Raw genomic sequence first — 14,134 nt, 5'->3', positions numbered from 1 at the left:
TTTTATCAATTGTAACTTTTTTCGGTTAATTTATTAATTTACATTTGAGAAGTTTTTGTTGAGATTGTATTTGGTTCATTCTAAACTATTCTAAACAACTCATTATTATTTCAACACATTTATTTCTATTTTAACAATGAACGTACATAGGTATTTCTATACGTGTTTCCTCACAACGCCATTACACACTACCGGGCACTCTACCACGGGATTCCCCCTCATATCTCCGTTCCAACACTACCAACTACAATCAGTAAAAATAACATTTTTTTTCGAGAAGAATCCATACTAGTATATTTGTTATCGTTATACTGATCTTAAGTTCCAACTTTATTTCAAATTACATACATGATCATGGTATATGAACCATTGAAAGCACCATAAGGTATAATTTATCGATACATTATAACCTACAATCCGCCACTTCAAGAAAAGGATTTTCAATTTTGAACATAAGTTAACAAATTACATCAGAAATTGGAGGTATTCGAAAGAATACAGCAATTCGCATAGTGTTGCATAATCGTGTTACGTACTCGTTCATTGCCACCATAAAATATATTGTAGTCTCATAAGGTATCCTAAGACGAGAAAAAATAAAAATTATTATTTAAAACCAACAACATTCGAGCGTTGCAAGCATTAATACTTCTACCAATCGTTGGTTGAGTTTGTGATAAATCTATGCATCAGTATGATTTAGTATTAACCTTAATCCTATCGTGACTCTGGTCACATATCAAGTTTGAGGAATTGTAAATGAGGTTTCTGTAAATAAATTGATATATATATCAACAATATTGTGTGTACTGTTAAGCCATAAAATACATTAATTATTGAATTAGGAAATATATAAAATGTCATTACTATACAGAGTGTTTCAAAACATGTGGGCATAACTTCAAAGGCGAATTCAGCACACTAAAATAAAAAAAAATGTTCATATAAACATATACAAGCTCTTCTTTGAACTGTTCATAAATAATGTTTTTTGTTTCACGAGTTATCAGCGAATTCGTACAATATTTGATATTCTTGAACGAATGAGGGGGTTTGGAAGTTGACATTCGAATAATTTCTGTGAAGATAGTTATTTGCACGTTTAGAACCGTCCAAACTTTTTGCCCATCCTAACAACAGCAACAACAACGATAAGAAAAAAAAAAAAGACAACTACGGACGTCGAAAGCAGGAAGTCCATTTAGCGGGCCGAACGATAAAAGAAGAGAAAAATGGAAACAACCGAGTATCCATTATCTGGCGATGACGAAACAGCCGATTACGTCGAGACACAATTGTCCTGGTTGTTATAATGCCCACGAGATTTCGAAATCGATTCAAGGGGAAAAAAAAGGAAAGACCACGGTCGAAGCCGTCGGAAAATAAAAGGGACGACGAAAACGAGCGAAGGGTGAAAAGGAATTAAGGAAGTGCGATGAAAAGGGAACGGGGCGCGGGGCATTGCGGCGCGTGAGACACCGGGGCGGGGAGGGGGGAGAGAAAGAAAAAGAGCAGACGTTGGAAGGGTCGCGCGAAAGAGGAGAGTGAGAGCTAGAGCGTGGCTCTGGAGGAGCAGGGAAGGGGGAGAGAGAGAGGGGAAACAGCCTTGTTAAGTAGGAGGTGCGTGGCACGCATGGCGACGCAAACACAAGGCGTGGCTCGAAAGAGTCTCGACCCTATGTCTATCCCTGGTACTTGCTGGCACATGCACGCTCGCGAATGGAACGATCACCAGCCTACGCTTATCTGCACGCGTTACGTCACGCGAGTACCGCGGCGAGTAACGACGAGTAAAACGTGAAAGAGCGGCGGAGGCTGGGAGACCCGTCGTCGTGAGAATTCATTCGGTAGATCTGATTCCAGTCCGCGGCGGGAATCGATCGTCGTCACAGTGGGGCCATTGCACGCCAAACGCGGTAAAAAGTGGTTTTATACAAATATACCCACAATGAGATAATGATTCGCTAATAGTTAATGGGACACACGGGCCATGATTTAGTGTGATTTTTTTTTATATATTGATGTATTTTCAAATGTTCAATCTCAGAATCATCCAAAATTATAATCATCGTTTACTGTTGCTTTGATTCTTCGAAGTAAACGATGAGTAATTGAATTAAATTTACTTAGTACGTATTTTAATTACACTAAGGTACACTTTTATGTCTGTAACATTTTTTGAGTTACAACTAATCGAACATGTTCAGTTTTCATTTTATTTTTTAATTATAAATGCAGTGTGATGCAGCGTTCATTTTAGTTGCTTTTTGTAGAGTGTAGCTATACCTTTTTTTTAAAAAAAAAAAAGGATTAGCTGCTACTGGCTGCTACTGCGAAAAATACAGAGAGGATCATCTGTTTCGGCACGTGCAAGTGTTACCCGATTGCGAGCATTGTTTTGATTCTCTAAAATACATCAAAAACAGGGAACAATGTATACATTCCATTGTTTTTGCCTCGAATGCTATAAAAGCATAAAACTATCACGAATTTGGAGCATTTGTCGTTTGACGTTCCTCAGTTGTAAGTTGTGAGTGACATATTTAGTGTTAATGTAATGGAATTTCCAAGTAAAGCAGGTAGGTATAGATATACAGGGTGTTGAAACAATGGGAAAAATTTTAATGGGAGATTCTAGAGACCAAAATAAGACGAAAATCAAGAATATCAATTTGTTGACTGAGGCTTCGTTAAAAAGTTATTAAAAAATTTCAAATCATTCTGAAAAAATTATTTCTGGTTGTGGGGCTCAATTACAATCATTTTTGGTGAATACACATACCCCTGAAATCCTACCCAGTTTCGAGAAAAAAATTCGAGTAGGTGTGAAATTTTTAGACAAAATTAAAAAATTTAAAATCATACTAAAAAAATTATATTTAGTTACAGGGGTCAATTACAAACATTTTTGGTGAATAGACATACCCCGAATTCCTACGCACTTTTGAGAAAAAAATTCTTTACCAAAAATCTAATGTGAGGTCAGAAATGCTTCCTTGAAATTTCATGCGAATCTTTAAAATGTCATAACTCCTGAACGGATTGGAGGATTTCAGTGTTTCAAAATGCAAACAACGCGTATTTTAATGGAGAATATGTAAAAATTCTAAAAATATTCGAAAAGTTGTTCCTTGACTCTGTAAAGTGAGAAAAACCTCATAAAAATGGTCCAATTTTCAAACAATCATAACTTCTATAATACTGAATGTATTTCAATGAAACTTTTTTCTGAAGCAGAGCACATGAGTACCTACAAAAAAGTATTAGCCAACTTTTCTGTAGAGCGTCAAATGAATTTATTAGAATGAAAAACAAATTTTTAAGAAAAATTGACAAGGGGGTAGGTGCCTAAATTTTTCGGCGAAAAAAAAAATTTCAAATCGTTCTGGAAAAATTGTTTTCGATTGCGAGGGTCAATTACAATAATTTTTGGTGAATAGACCTATCCCCTAAATCCTACCCACTTTCTAGAAAGAACTTCAGTATGGGCGGAAATTTAAACGTTAATAACTTTTTAACAAAGCCTCCATCAACAAATTGGTATTCTTGATTTTCGACTTATTTTAGTCTCTAGAATCTCCCATTAAAATTTTTTCCAGGGGTGGCCGAACACCCTGTATACATTTGAATTTCGCCATTTTTCTTCATCTTCTATATAGTTTGTTAGTACAGTTTTAGTAGCAAAAGTTTCATTTTAATACGGTGACATTTCGACTCTAAGTTACTACAATAAGTTATAATTAACAAAAAATCGTATATTATTTATCTATTTTTATTATTGTTGTTTGTGGATTAGGTTTAATTAAGATACACTTGTGTAATTATAAGCTTAACTATTAATGTTTGTTATAAGTACATTGGTGAATATAAGATATAGCACACATGGAGGATAACAGTAAAGCATATCACGCGATCGGAAGACAAACAACGAAAAACACACACACTTCTATCTCAACAATTATGAATAGGCTTCTAGTCACATCGGACCCTTTACTATCTAACTTTCGAAAAAAAATTAAGAAAAAATCAGAACTTTATACAAACGAATCTTATACATTTAAAGAAATGTTTCTCCCAATTTTTGAATCTGAAGAAGAAGAGGAAGAAGAAGATACAGATGAAGAAACAGATGAAGAATCATTCATCGATTCATGAATTCTTCCGTCTCCACACATATACGTACTTCTAATTAAAACGAGTATTATTTGTCTTTATCATAAAATCCCTTGATTTTGAGATTGAACATTTGAAAATTATGTAGTCTCATCAAAATCCGACAAATGACAAAAAAAATCACAGTAAATCATGGCCCATGTGTCATTAACTATTAGTGAATCATTATTTCAATATGGGTATATGTGTATAAAATCACTTTTTACCGCGTTTGACGTGCAATGGCCCCACTGTGCGTCGGAGCGCGTCAAGAAAGGCTGCCGTTCGCTTATTTTATTTTTCTCCGTTTCGTTCATTTTCGTTTCCTAACTTCCATGACTGTCCGTCGTTAGGATCAGTCGACCGATATTGTTTTAGGAAGTTTATAGTGATGGTTGAGCACTAGGGTGGTCCTTATTAAGGAAGCCTCAATCAAGAAATTCATATTCTCGATTTTCGTTTTATTTTGGCCTTTAGAATCTTCCATTAAAATTTTTCTCAGTGGTGGCTGAACACCCTCTATAACATTTTAGTCTTAGTTTTACTTATAGAACACGCTGATAAAATGTGTACTCCCCATGTTATATGCGATGTTTAATAATAAATTTGAATGATAGTATTGGAGATCACACGTAATGTTATTATTTTACACTAAAGGAATTATAATTTAACCCTTTGCACTATGAAGTCACCTCTGACGTAACACTTCATATAGTTAATAAAACAAATTAGTGGGAAGCAGTTTTATTTAAAAAATGCTTTGAAATTATGTGTATGTACATAAAAGTCTGGTATTATACACTTCTCAGCATAATAATATTAGTATTACTTATCAAATGTTCAAATGCAATCGCACTGAATTGCGTGTAAAACTTACATCTATGAACATCCCAGTTGTTTGATTAAATCAATTATATGTGCAATTCACTTATTGTTAGTATTGAGTTTATGCTCGTCCGTAAAGGTTGTGCATATTTGGTAGACTTATTTTTTGAAATTTTTAGGCATCAAAATGGAAGAAGAAAATAACGGTTATAGCGATATTGAGGATAGCCATTTTCACATGTAGGAGATTGTTTTAAAAAGTACCATACTTTAAAAAAATATAAATAACTATAAACTAAATATTCGTATTTTGATATTATACATTTTTTCTGAACAATCGTTTCGTTAATATAACATTAAACTTTAAATAACTGCAGGCAATTACTTCATATCTAACACGTGATATCAAAACCACAAAAATTAAATCAGAGTTGGCCAAGAACATACTAGGAAAACAATTATAGTGCAGAGGGTTAGAATAAGACGATACGAGTAAGTATATTCGACTCTAATGCGAAATCGTTATAATTTCAAATCTTTAATTCAAATGCAGCACGTGTTCTAGTTGTCCAATCACGCTAAAATTTGGCATGAATGATTGCTTCATCAAGTGTCACAATCTATGGGGGGTGCGTCAAAGAAAAAAACTAAAGCAAAATTTTGACCCCTGTAGCTGAGGACCACCCTATTGAGCACACATGAGTGTTACATCGAAGGTTGAGTGTTCGCGAAACGAAAGATAGATAACTTAGTCAAGCGTAGGCATGAGTCGAAATAGGTACATTAATTATTGGGTGTAAGTATAACCGATGGTTTTAGGGTACTTGTTTTGATTTTTGCGCCTTTAAGCCAATTTTTGCACTTCAATTTAATGCACTGAAGATACATACATACCGATTTTTCAAACGTTTCTCTTTTTAAAAGTATTTTTTTATGTGAAAAATATTATTTATTTGATGGTAATTTTAATGAAATAAAAGAGGTGTTTTTGTTCCTATTTCTGTGTCCCTATTAGTGTATATGGCACAACACACTGCCAGTAATATTGTCAATAACAGTATTAACAATAATATTGTTGATCTCTTTTAATATAGTAAGAATTGTTTGAATCCTTCCCTCAATATGAACCACACACGATTAGTAATATTAATTGTGTGCAGTAGGTACCCTTACTTCTCTAAACAATGACCCTGATCTGTCTTCCTTTTTTAATAATATCGTCATTTTTAGTGAATCTTAAGTATTACTTTTATTGTAAAAGTAAAACATGGAGCCTTTTAATTTAGTTCGATATTTGTTATTCGCAAAAGGTTTTATGAAACGAACGAATGAAATAGTTGCGTTATTTTGAAAGATTATTTGTTATCTGTTTCATATTTCGACTCCATTTTCTAGATGTCCAACTTTGCATCAATTTGATTACAATTTCTTTCTTCTTCTTTGCGACAATTTCGTATAATATTACGTTTGTTGATTAATATGTGCGATATTATTAAGTAACCTATATAAAAATATATCATTTTTTAAGAACATTTTATACAATGAGGAAAAAACGAAATATGTATGTCACAAAAGTGCTCGTACACTATGAAGTTAGTATATTTGGTAAATCTAGTAAATTTTTGCTGCACTTATATTTTGTCGGTCCTTTTTTTGCGTCTAAAACTGCTTTAATCGTCCTGGCATCGAATGAACTAATTTTACTGTAAAATTAGACGGAATGTTTTTCCATTCCTCTTCCAAAGCAGTTTTAAGGTGTTGTTTATTTATTATTTTATAATTCCTAATTTTGCATTCTAAATAATTCCATACGTGTTCCATAGCATTCGAATCTGGTAACTGAGGTGGTAAAAAAATTTTAGGACATTGTACAGTACCCATTTCCGAATCATTAGCTGTATAATTAGAATTCACTGATTAAGGCTCTTCTCCGTAGGCACACGACCACGATATTTTTCAAAAATTATTTTCTACTTTTGTGGCTATGTTTGAAGCACTTTTGGACATTGCCGGATAATTTGCAGTAAAAATCGTACCGTGCTTCCACGCGAAGAAGGCACAGCGTGTTTACATCCCCACTCAAGTTGCAGTCCGCTGACTGGTATTGGTCGAAAACGGTGACGAAGATCGGTAACAGCCAATCAGCGGACTGCAGCAAGAGTGGTGATGTAAACACGCTGTGCCTTCTTCTCGTGGAAAGACTATACATCTCTATTAGTTAAGATCTTAGGGCGATCACTACGTGTTTTATTTTTACATTTACCAGTTATTTTTAATTTTTTCATTGCGTACTGAATAGTAGAATATTTTCTGTCCACGATGTTCATAGTTTCATGTAGAGATTTCTTCTCTTTATACATGTAATTGAACAATTAATTCACACATTTCAACACTTGTTTTCCTGCTACTAGCACCCATTTTCGCTAAATTACTGTTAAATATCTTTCAACTAAATCACAAGGTCATGGCTACATAAACGAGACACTAACCGGAAAGCTCAGCAATTATGTTTAAAAAAATTACTAGTTTTACAAGATCTATTAACTTCATAACTTTGTGTACGAACACTTTTGTGACATACGTATTTCGTTTTTTCCTCACTGTATAAAATATTCTTTAAAAAGCAATACATCTTTATATAGATTAATTAATATCGCACATAGTAATAAATAAACATAATATTTATACGAAATTGTTGTTTATTTTAGGCAGTGTACGAAGACTTTCGTGACTAACTGTATAGTATTCACTGTCTGTGATCTGTCTACAGACATTATTTAACTGTGTACAGGGCATTAGCAATCAAATTCATTCTGACAATTTTGTTAGGTCGAAAAATAGTCGAGAAGTACACTACCGACCATAAGTCTTTGGACACCTCTACCTTGTCGGAAAAAACTAAAATAATCTATAGGTAAAACCGTCTAATGTAACTTCGATTATTATTTTTTATTCACATGTTCATATAGAATCAATAATATTCGAAAAAGGCGATATGTAATGTCAAGTAGTATAAATAAAATGGTAATAACTAAAAGTGGACGAAAATTGGTCTTGTGAAGGCACAATATGGAGGCTTCGAGTGACTCGAAGTTGCATCTGTGTGTGTTTGGCATCTTAGGATAATTACATCATCTGGGTCACGTTTTAAGCATTTGTGTACATTGTGTGAAGTTCTATTCATTTGTCAGAGATAAAGACGCAGCCAAAGCGATAGATGCGTTTCCTTCGCCTCAGTTTCAGTTTAGCATTGCTTTTGGTAAGAATCATGGCGAGAGGAAGCGAATTATCAGTAGAGAAACGTTCTGCGATATTGACATTGAAAAAAGACGGTCATTCCATTAGGGATATAGCAGCCAATGCTATTAATATGGAACTTGTTTAAAAGTCTTAGTATTTCAAAAAATAATTTTTAAGTAAATTCTATATGGCTTTGACGGAAAATAACACGCTGACCACGTCAGTAATAAAAATTGACTTTTACCATCTTTATTCCCAACATTCGTCAAAAGACAACATAGTTAACTACTTTTATTGTAAATTCACAATTAATTGCAAGAATATATGACTTTTATTGATATTATGTACGTACTGACAATTAAAAATAGGAAAAGGATAATTGTAGAAATAATTTTTCGATGATCCGTTTTATACGAGTGATATGGACGGGAATATTTACAAATGATTTGACTTTCTTGTTAACTTTTTTTTGTTCTACGAACAATCATAATGAATTTGAGTTAACTTGCATTTCTTTGTGCCTCTATTAGATTCCAAGATAGCAATTGGCGTGAAATTGTGAAGAGTAGTTTCATCCCTTTACGCTTTTACTGTGTATCAGTGACTCATGATTTTTCAGATGAACGAAAAAACTATATCGATCTTTTCTTATAAAAAACTGTAGTATTATTACTGATTTCACTTGAGGAAACATGAGGTTGCTTGGTGCGTGATACGAAACAATCAAAAATCGAAGTACACATCAGACAAAAAAACAAATTTTTGATTCGCGATCGTCATACGTAATGAAAGTATTAAACTTTATTTGTCGTAACTACAAAAAATTACGCACTGTTTATTTTTAACTGTTCTACAAACTTGCAAAGTTGTACACTTAGTAAAGTGTAAACTTTCAACTCACAAATGGAAGGGGTTGGGGGACACTTTCTAGTCCTGTCAGTCTTAGTTAGCATCGAGTTGAAGTCAATAATTATGAAGTCTGTCATAATGTAAGAAAGTCTCATTTATTGGCTTTTGTTAAAGTTAGACTTCTTCCCTAGAAACAACTATTAAATTAGACTTGAAAGAACGTATTTCATTGGTCGAAAAGGTGGGTCGTACGACAAAATATCAGCAAACAGTAATTGCATTATAAGCAACAATATCACATAAAAATATTAACAAAAAATATCATGAAGAATTCTATACTAGTTAAACATCAAAAATAGGTTAGAGTATTTATTTAAATATTACAAATAATATTGGGATATACCTACATCATTTAAAAAATGTACCTAAAATTGTTTATTTCTCTTTTAAAGCAATCTATTTCGATCTTAAATCAAATAAAGCGTGGGTAGAGCCTCTCCTTTATATCTTCTTCTCAGTAGTCGATAACCAGTTCTGATTTAAAATTTTTAGTTTGAATTGAGATATTCATCTGTGACATTTTATAATATTTTATGCTATGATATATAGTCTTGTGTTAGTTTATTTTGTAATATATTGTTGTTCTACCGAGTACCTCATAATATTTCTAATGAGAAATTTCTGCAGCAATACTGTAAGGTGTTGGAAACATTCTTTCCAGTTTCTAACAAATGTTACACATTGACAAGTGAAAATGTATTTTTGTCAAGAATTATCTGTATATTGTTCTAGAAATAACAGTTAAGTATATTTATAGGAAATTGAAGCCGTTTTTAGTAAATGGCATTGGTCAATAGATTTGCAGTATTTCATATACGATTCTCTCGTTACAGTCGCCAGAGGTATGCGATCACCGTGCTGATAGTTTGCATGGAAAAACGATAATTTACATTGAATGTATCCGAAGGCAAATAACGTAGCCTGTCAAGAATCTTAATTGTATCGTGTCTGACTCTGTTGATCTATGTCAGAGATCGAGCCTCTATGAGTCTTGAAGTTGTGTTTCTGAATGCTCAAAATTCGATTTTAGATCTAAATTGCGTCCAAATGTTGTGGACTGTCAGTGATTAGTGTCAGCTTATACTTAAATTTTCATAATTTCGTCAATAAAAGATGTTGAAAATGTTACATTTTTATATTACTCGTATACGAGTAAACCAATAAAAAAACTAAAAGTGGATAATTTATGTCGAATTATATTTTATTATGTATAGTCTTTACATATACAATATATATTGAAGTCTTGTTTATCTATCTAGATGTTAAAGAATTCGAAAATCATTGAACCGATTTCGACGTACTTTTCGCCAGTCGGTTAATTATTTTTTTAGGAAGAACAAACGTTATGTCAATACAAATCACATTTCAGAACGAGCCAGTTAAGACTTTACTTATAGTTCTACTACCCATATGAAGTGGACGTAATAATAATCTTAGATGACTATAAAATCGTGTTGATGAAGTGCAGATATGTGTAGTGAATTAGTAGCCAAAATTGTTTCTCTTGGACAGATTTTTCATATTGAAACTTCAGTTTATATTGTAGGAAGCAGTATACAAATCTACGACGAAGAAAGTTGTGAAAAAGTTTGATCCAAGGATTTTATATATGTTGATCTACTTACTGGTGATTTATGTTATTGACAACGTAATAATAAAATGCTAGAAATATACGTGGTCGGTAGAAACCTCACAGTATAAACAGAAAGTGAATTTTAAGATTATGATTCTTTATCAATCAACTAGAACACAAACTTTTCGTCAGTGCTGGTTTAGATGTTCTGTAAAAGAAGCTTGTTTCATAAATCCAATCATCGACGAGTTCTAACATGTAGTATCATTCTTTTCCATAACTATACGAGACCCTACGGGACGAAGAAAACTTCGAAGAATATAAATTTAATCGAACAGCAAATATCCATTCATTCCATAATACTTATCGGTCTTGTTATTAACAAATATCGTCTGTTTAAACATTTGCATCATATTTAACTGAGGTTCTCATCTTTAACAGTAACAATACTGTTAAACGTCATTAACAATAACGCTGTTATGGAATAAATTTTCATATATGTTAATAATTCTGAAAAATTAATTTTTGCTAATGTGATAGATTTGGATTCCAACAAAAACAGTCTCTGTAAAATTGAACATATTTTACGGAATTTATGCATAATCTTTTCGTGTAAGAATATTTAACAGTCCTGTAGATTTAATCATCTATTGTTTATATTGAGTATTAATAATTATGAATGCGTCAAGGAATAATTTTCAGTTTGGAAAATAAAATAAAATTTATGAAATGTAGAGTTAATGCATTGGTATTATGTTAGAAAATGCGTGTTGAAGTAAATAACAGTAGTCAAATTTGAAAACAATGTTTAAAATCAGACAGAAATTATATAACCAATATTATTAATGCACTGGTCGTAATTAGACTGGTTGAGCGTGTGTATAAATGAGTCATTGATGTTATGTGTATCATTGATAATTTAATACATGTAGAACATAAAAAATAGTAGTCAAATATCAAGAGTATCAATATAATGAGTGATCGTAAGATAATTCTGTAGTAATTGTTTCTGCGTCACAACATTTTATTTGATATAAAGTTGAAAAAGTCACATAAACACAGAATTTGAAACCCTGCGTTTTTGAATTTCCTTGTAACTTGTTTAATCATTTTGTTACGCGTAAGAAGTGCTCACATTTTGTTTAAAATCAGATATGAGTAACATTTAACAAAATTTTTTAATATTTTTTTAACTACTAACTTTTTTATGCAATTTTACTGAAAATTTGCAAAAATATAACTAATAACGTTTTCTTTAGTTATCTTTTAGGTATCGCAATGGTTGAAATTAAGATCAATGATAAACAATATTGGACAAAATGGCAACACTTAAGAGTCAACACTTTGATTTTAAGGAAAACTTTTGTTTATGTTTTGTTTAAATTTGGCTTGAGAAAATAACTTGTTGTTGATATAAATATGAGACCATAGTTTTAGTTTCTTCATTTCAGTTGCTTGGATGACTATTTGATCGTTTTTTAAAGACGTTTACGTTATTATAATACAAATCTCCGAAAATCATGTTAAAAAAATGGCATTTACACGGCAATACTTTTTTAAGGAATTCACAGTTCATTCACGTGATATTTTTTTTTTGTATTAAAGTGATCACTTTACTGAATCTATAATAGCTAAAAGCAGCGTTCACACCTTTCTGCATTTTCATCAGATAATTAACTTTCAAACATACGAATTAATTGATTCGCTGTGCTATGTGTCATTTAATTAATCAATTGTTTTATCATCTTGCATAATACCACATACATTTTATGTCTGTATACATAAAATTACCGATTCAGTCATTTTTGACATTTGATTTGCTCAATGATCGGAACAGCAATCGTATTATGTATAACGTGTAGTGTAATTAAATTTGATATAACAAAACCATACTGGTTTCTAAATAGCATATTTATATATATGTGCTGTTTTATGAAGTCTACTTCCACTTTATTTGATAGATCGTGAATGATAGATACTTAAATTAAAAAATAATTCAAAAATTCTAAGTCGTTTCTTCTTAACACTTTGACTGCCACGTCACCCATATGGGTGACAGAACTTTTAACAATGGAACTAAAACAATTAATTCTCAAGTTGAAATGTTAAAGAAAATAAATTTTAATAGGCTTCGTAAATTTGAACGAGGTTACAAAAGTAACTACTACGTTAACTTTTAAGTTGTGTAATTCACAATTGTCTAAAATCAAAGTTTTGGTCTCGTAAACAATTTTAGGATTTTAGATTGGCAGTAAACGTGTTAATTGAGTTATAAGTGTGTGATTGGAACCAAGATGATACCTAGAATTTAGGATGTATCCAATATCTTAATAATTGTAAAAACAACCGAATCGGTAAAAAAAATCGCGTAAGGGGACCGCCATGTTAAAAGTACACTTACGAAAGAACAATGTTACACTCGCAAGCCACGAAGTCGCTGAACCTTTACTTGCATAATGTAATTGATCAAGCGAAAGTAGCATATTGCGGACAGCATATCTATATTACAGTTTTTCATTCCGCCTTCATTGCTGGAGCGGAAAGGGCGCAGAACGCGGTCTATTCGCGGCGGTAGAGAGCGAAGCAGTGAAAATGGAACTCGAAATTTATATGCACGCATATCTGTCTTTCAGGGATCGTGGTGTCGAATGCAGGGGCCGGTGGCGTACCAGTTGGAATCGCGGTAGCCAGGCAGAGATTGCAGCATCAGGAAACCTCGACTTCCATGCGCAATGTTTCCCTGAGTCATCACACCTCGCATCATGCGAGCTATCATCACTTCCAGCCTGACAATCTCGGTAAGTTTACGATCATCGTTCTCAGCTACGAAATCCTTCGGTGCCCATTTTTCTTTCTTTATTTCGGTTCTTTTTCGATGAAAAATTACGAGAACCTAAATAGGGTAGATCGACGACAGTTGTAACATCGCAAATATTTCAAAATATGTAATAAATATTAACACAAGCTTCAGGAGTATAATATAAAATTACATTTGGAACGCGCTCATCTATCATGCTTAGATAGCACGATAATCAAACAACTGTATAATGAAGGAAATAACTTTTCCACTCCCGAAAGTTCACTTTTCTTCCTACCTACTTTAAAATTGTAATTAAATACTCTTTCGGCAAATTTAATCCTTCTTTCTTGTTTCAAATCTACAATTTGGTGTTTCATAAAGAAATGCTAATCGTTACAGAGCATTCATAAGCGTACCACTAATGAAAATTTATAATTAAAGTTTATAAGTGCAGTCAGGGACAATTGTAACATCGACAATTGGAATATAAAAATACAACATCTTTATGCAAATTCATATTTTTATTAATAGAATTAATGAAATGGACTACTACTAGAACTACCAAAGCAGTCAAAATGACCCATTCGTAATTTCTAATAAAACTTGCAAAAAATTTACTCGACCGAATTTTTGAA

The 14,134-nt window shown here is 32.5% G+C and overlaps 1 protein-coding gene and 1 long non-coding RNA gene across 9 annotated transcripts in view; one reads left to right on the top strand and one right to left on the bottom strand.

Annotated features, from left to right (window-relative positions):
• LOC143341159 (uncharacterized) overlaps positions 1–14,134 on the bottom strand; it is a 618,628-nt gene that overhangs the window by 109,062 nt on the left and 495,432 nt on the right. The window lies entirely within an intron of this gene.
• The window catches only part of Wge (BAH domain and coiled-coil containing protein winged eye), a 646,012-nt gene that overhangs the window by 530,322 nt on the left and 101,556 nt on the right, over positions 1–14,134 (top strand). For all 8 annotated transcript variants that reach the window (XM_076763823.1, XM_076763827.1, XM_076763824.1 and 5 more), the window contains one exon: positions 13,333–13,497. In XM_076763823.1, coding sequence (XP_076619938.1) covers positions 13,333–13,497 — 165 coding nt within the window. The remainder of the gene's footprint in view (positions 1–13,332; positions 13,498–14,134) is intronic.

Source organism: Colletes latitarsis, chromosome 4 (assembly GCF_051014445.1).
Source record: "Colletes latitarsis isolate SP2378_abdomen chromosome 4, iyColLati1, whole genome shotgun sequence".
Classification (NCBI taxonomy): Eukaryota; Metazoa; Arthropoda; class Insecta; order Hymenoptera; family Colletidae; genus Colletes; species Colletes latitarsis.
The sequence above is the reverse complement of the archived record's forward strand: the minus strand, read 5'-3'. Positions and strand labels throughout refer to the sequence as shown.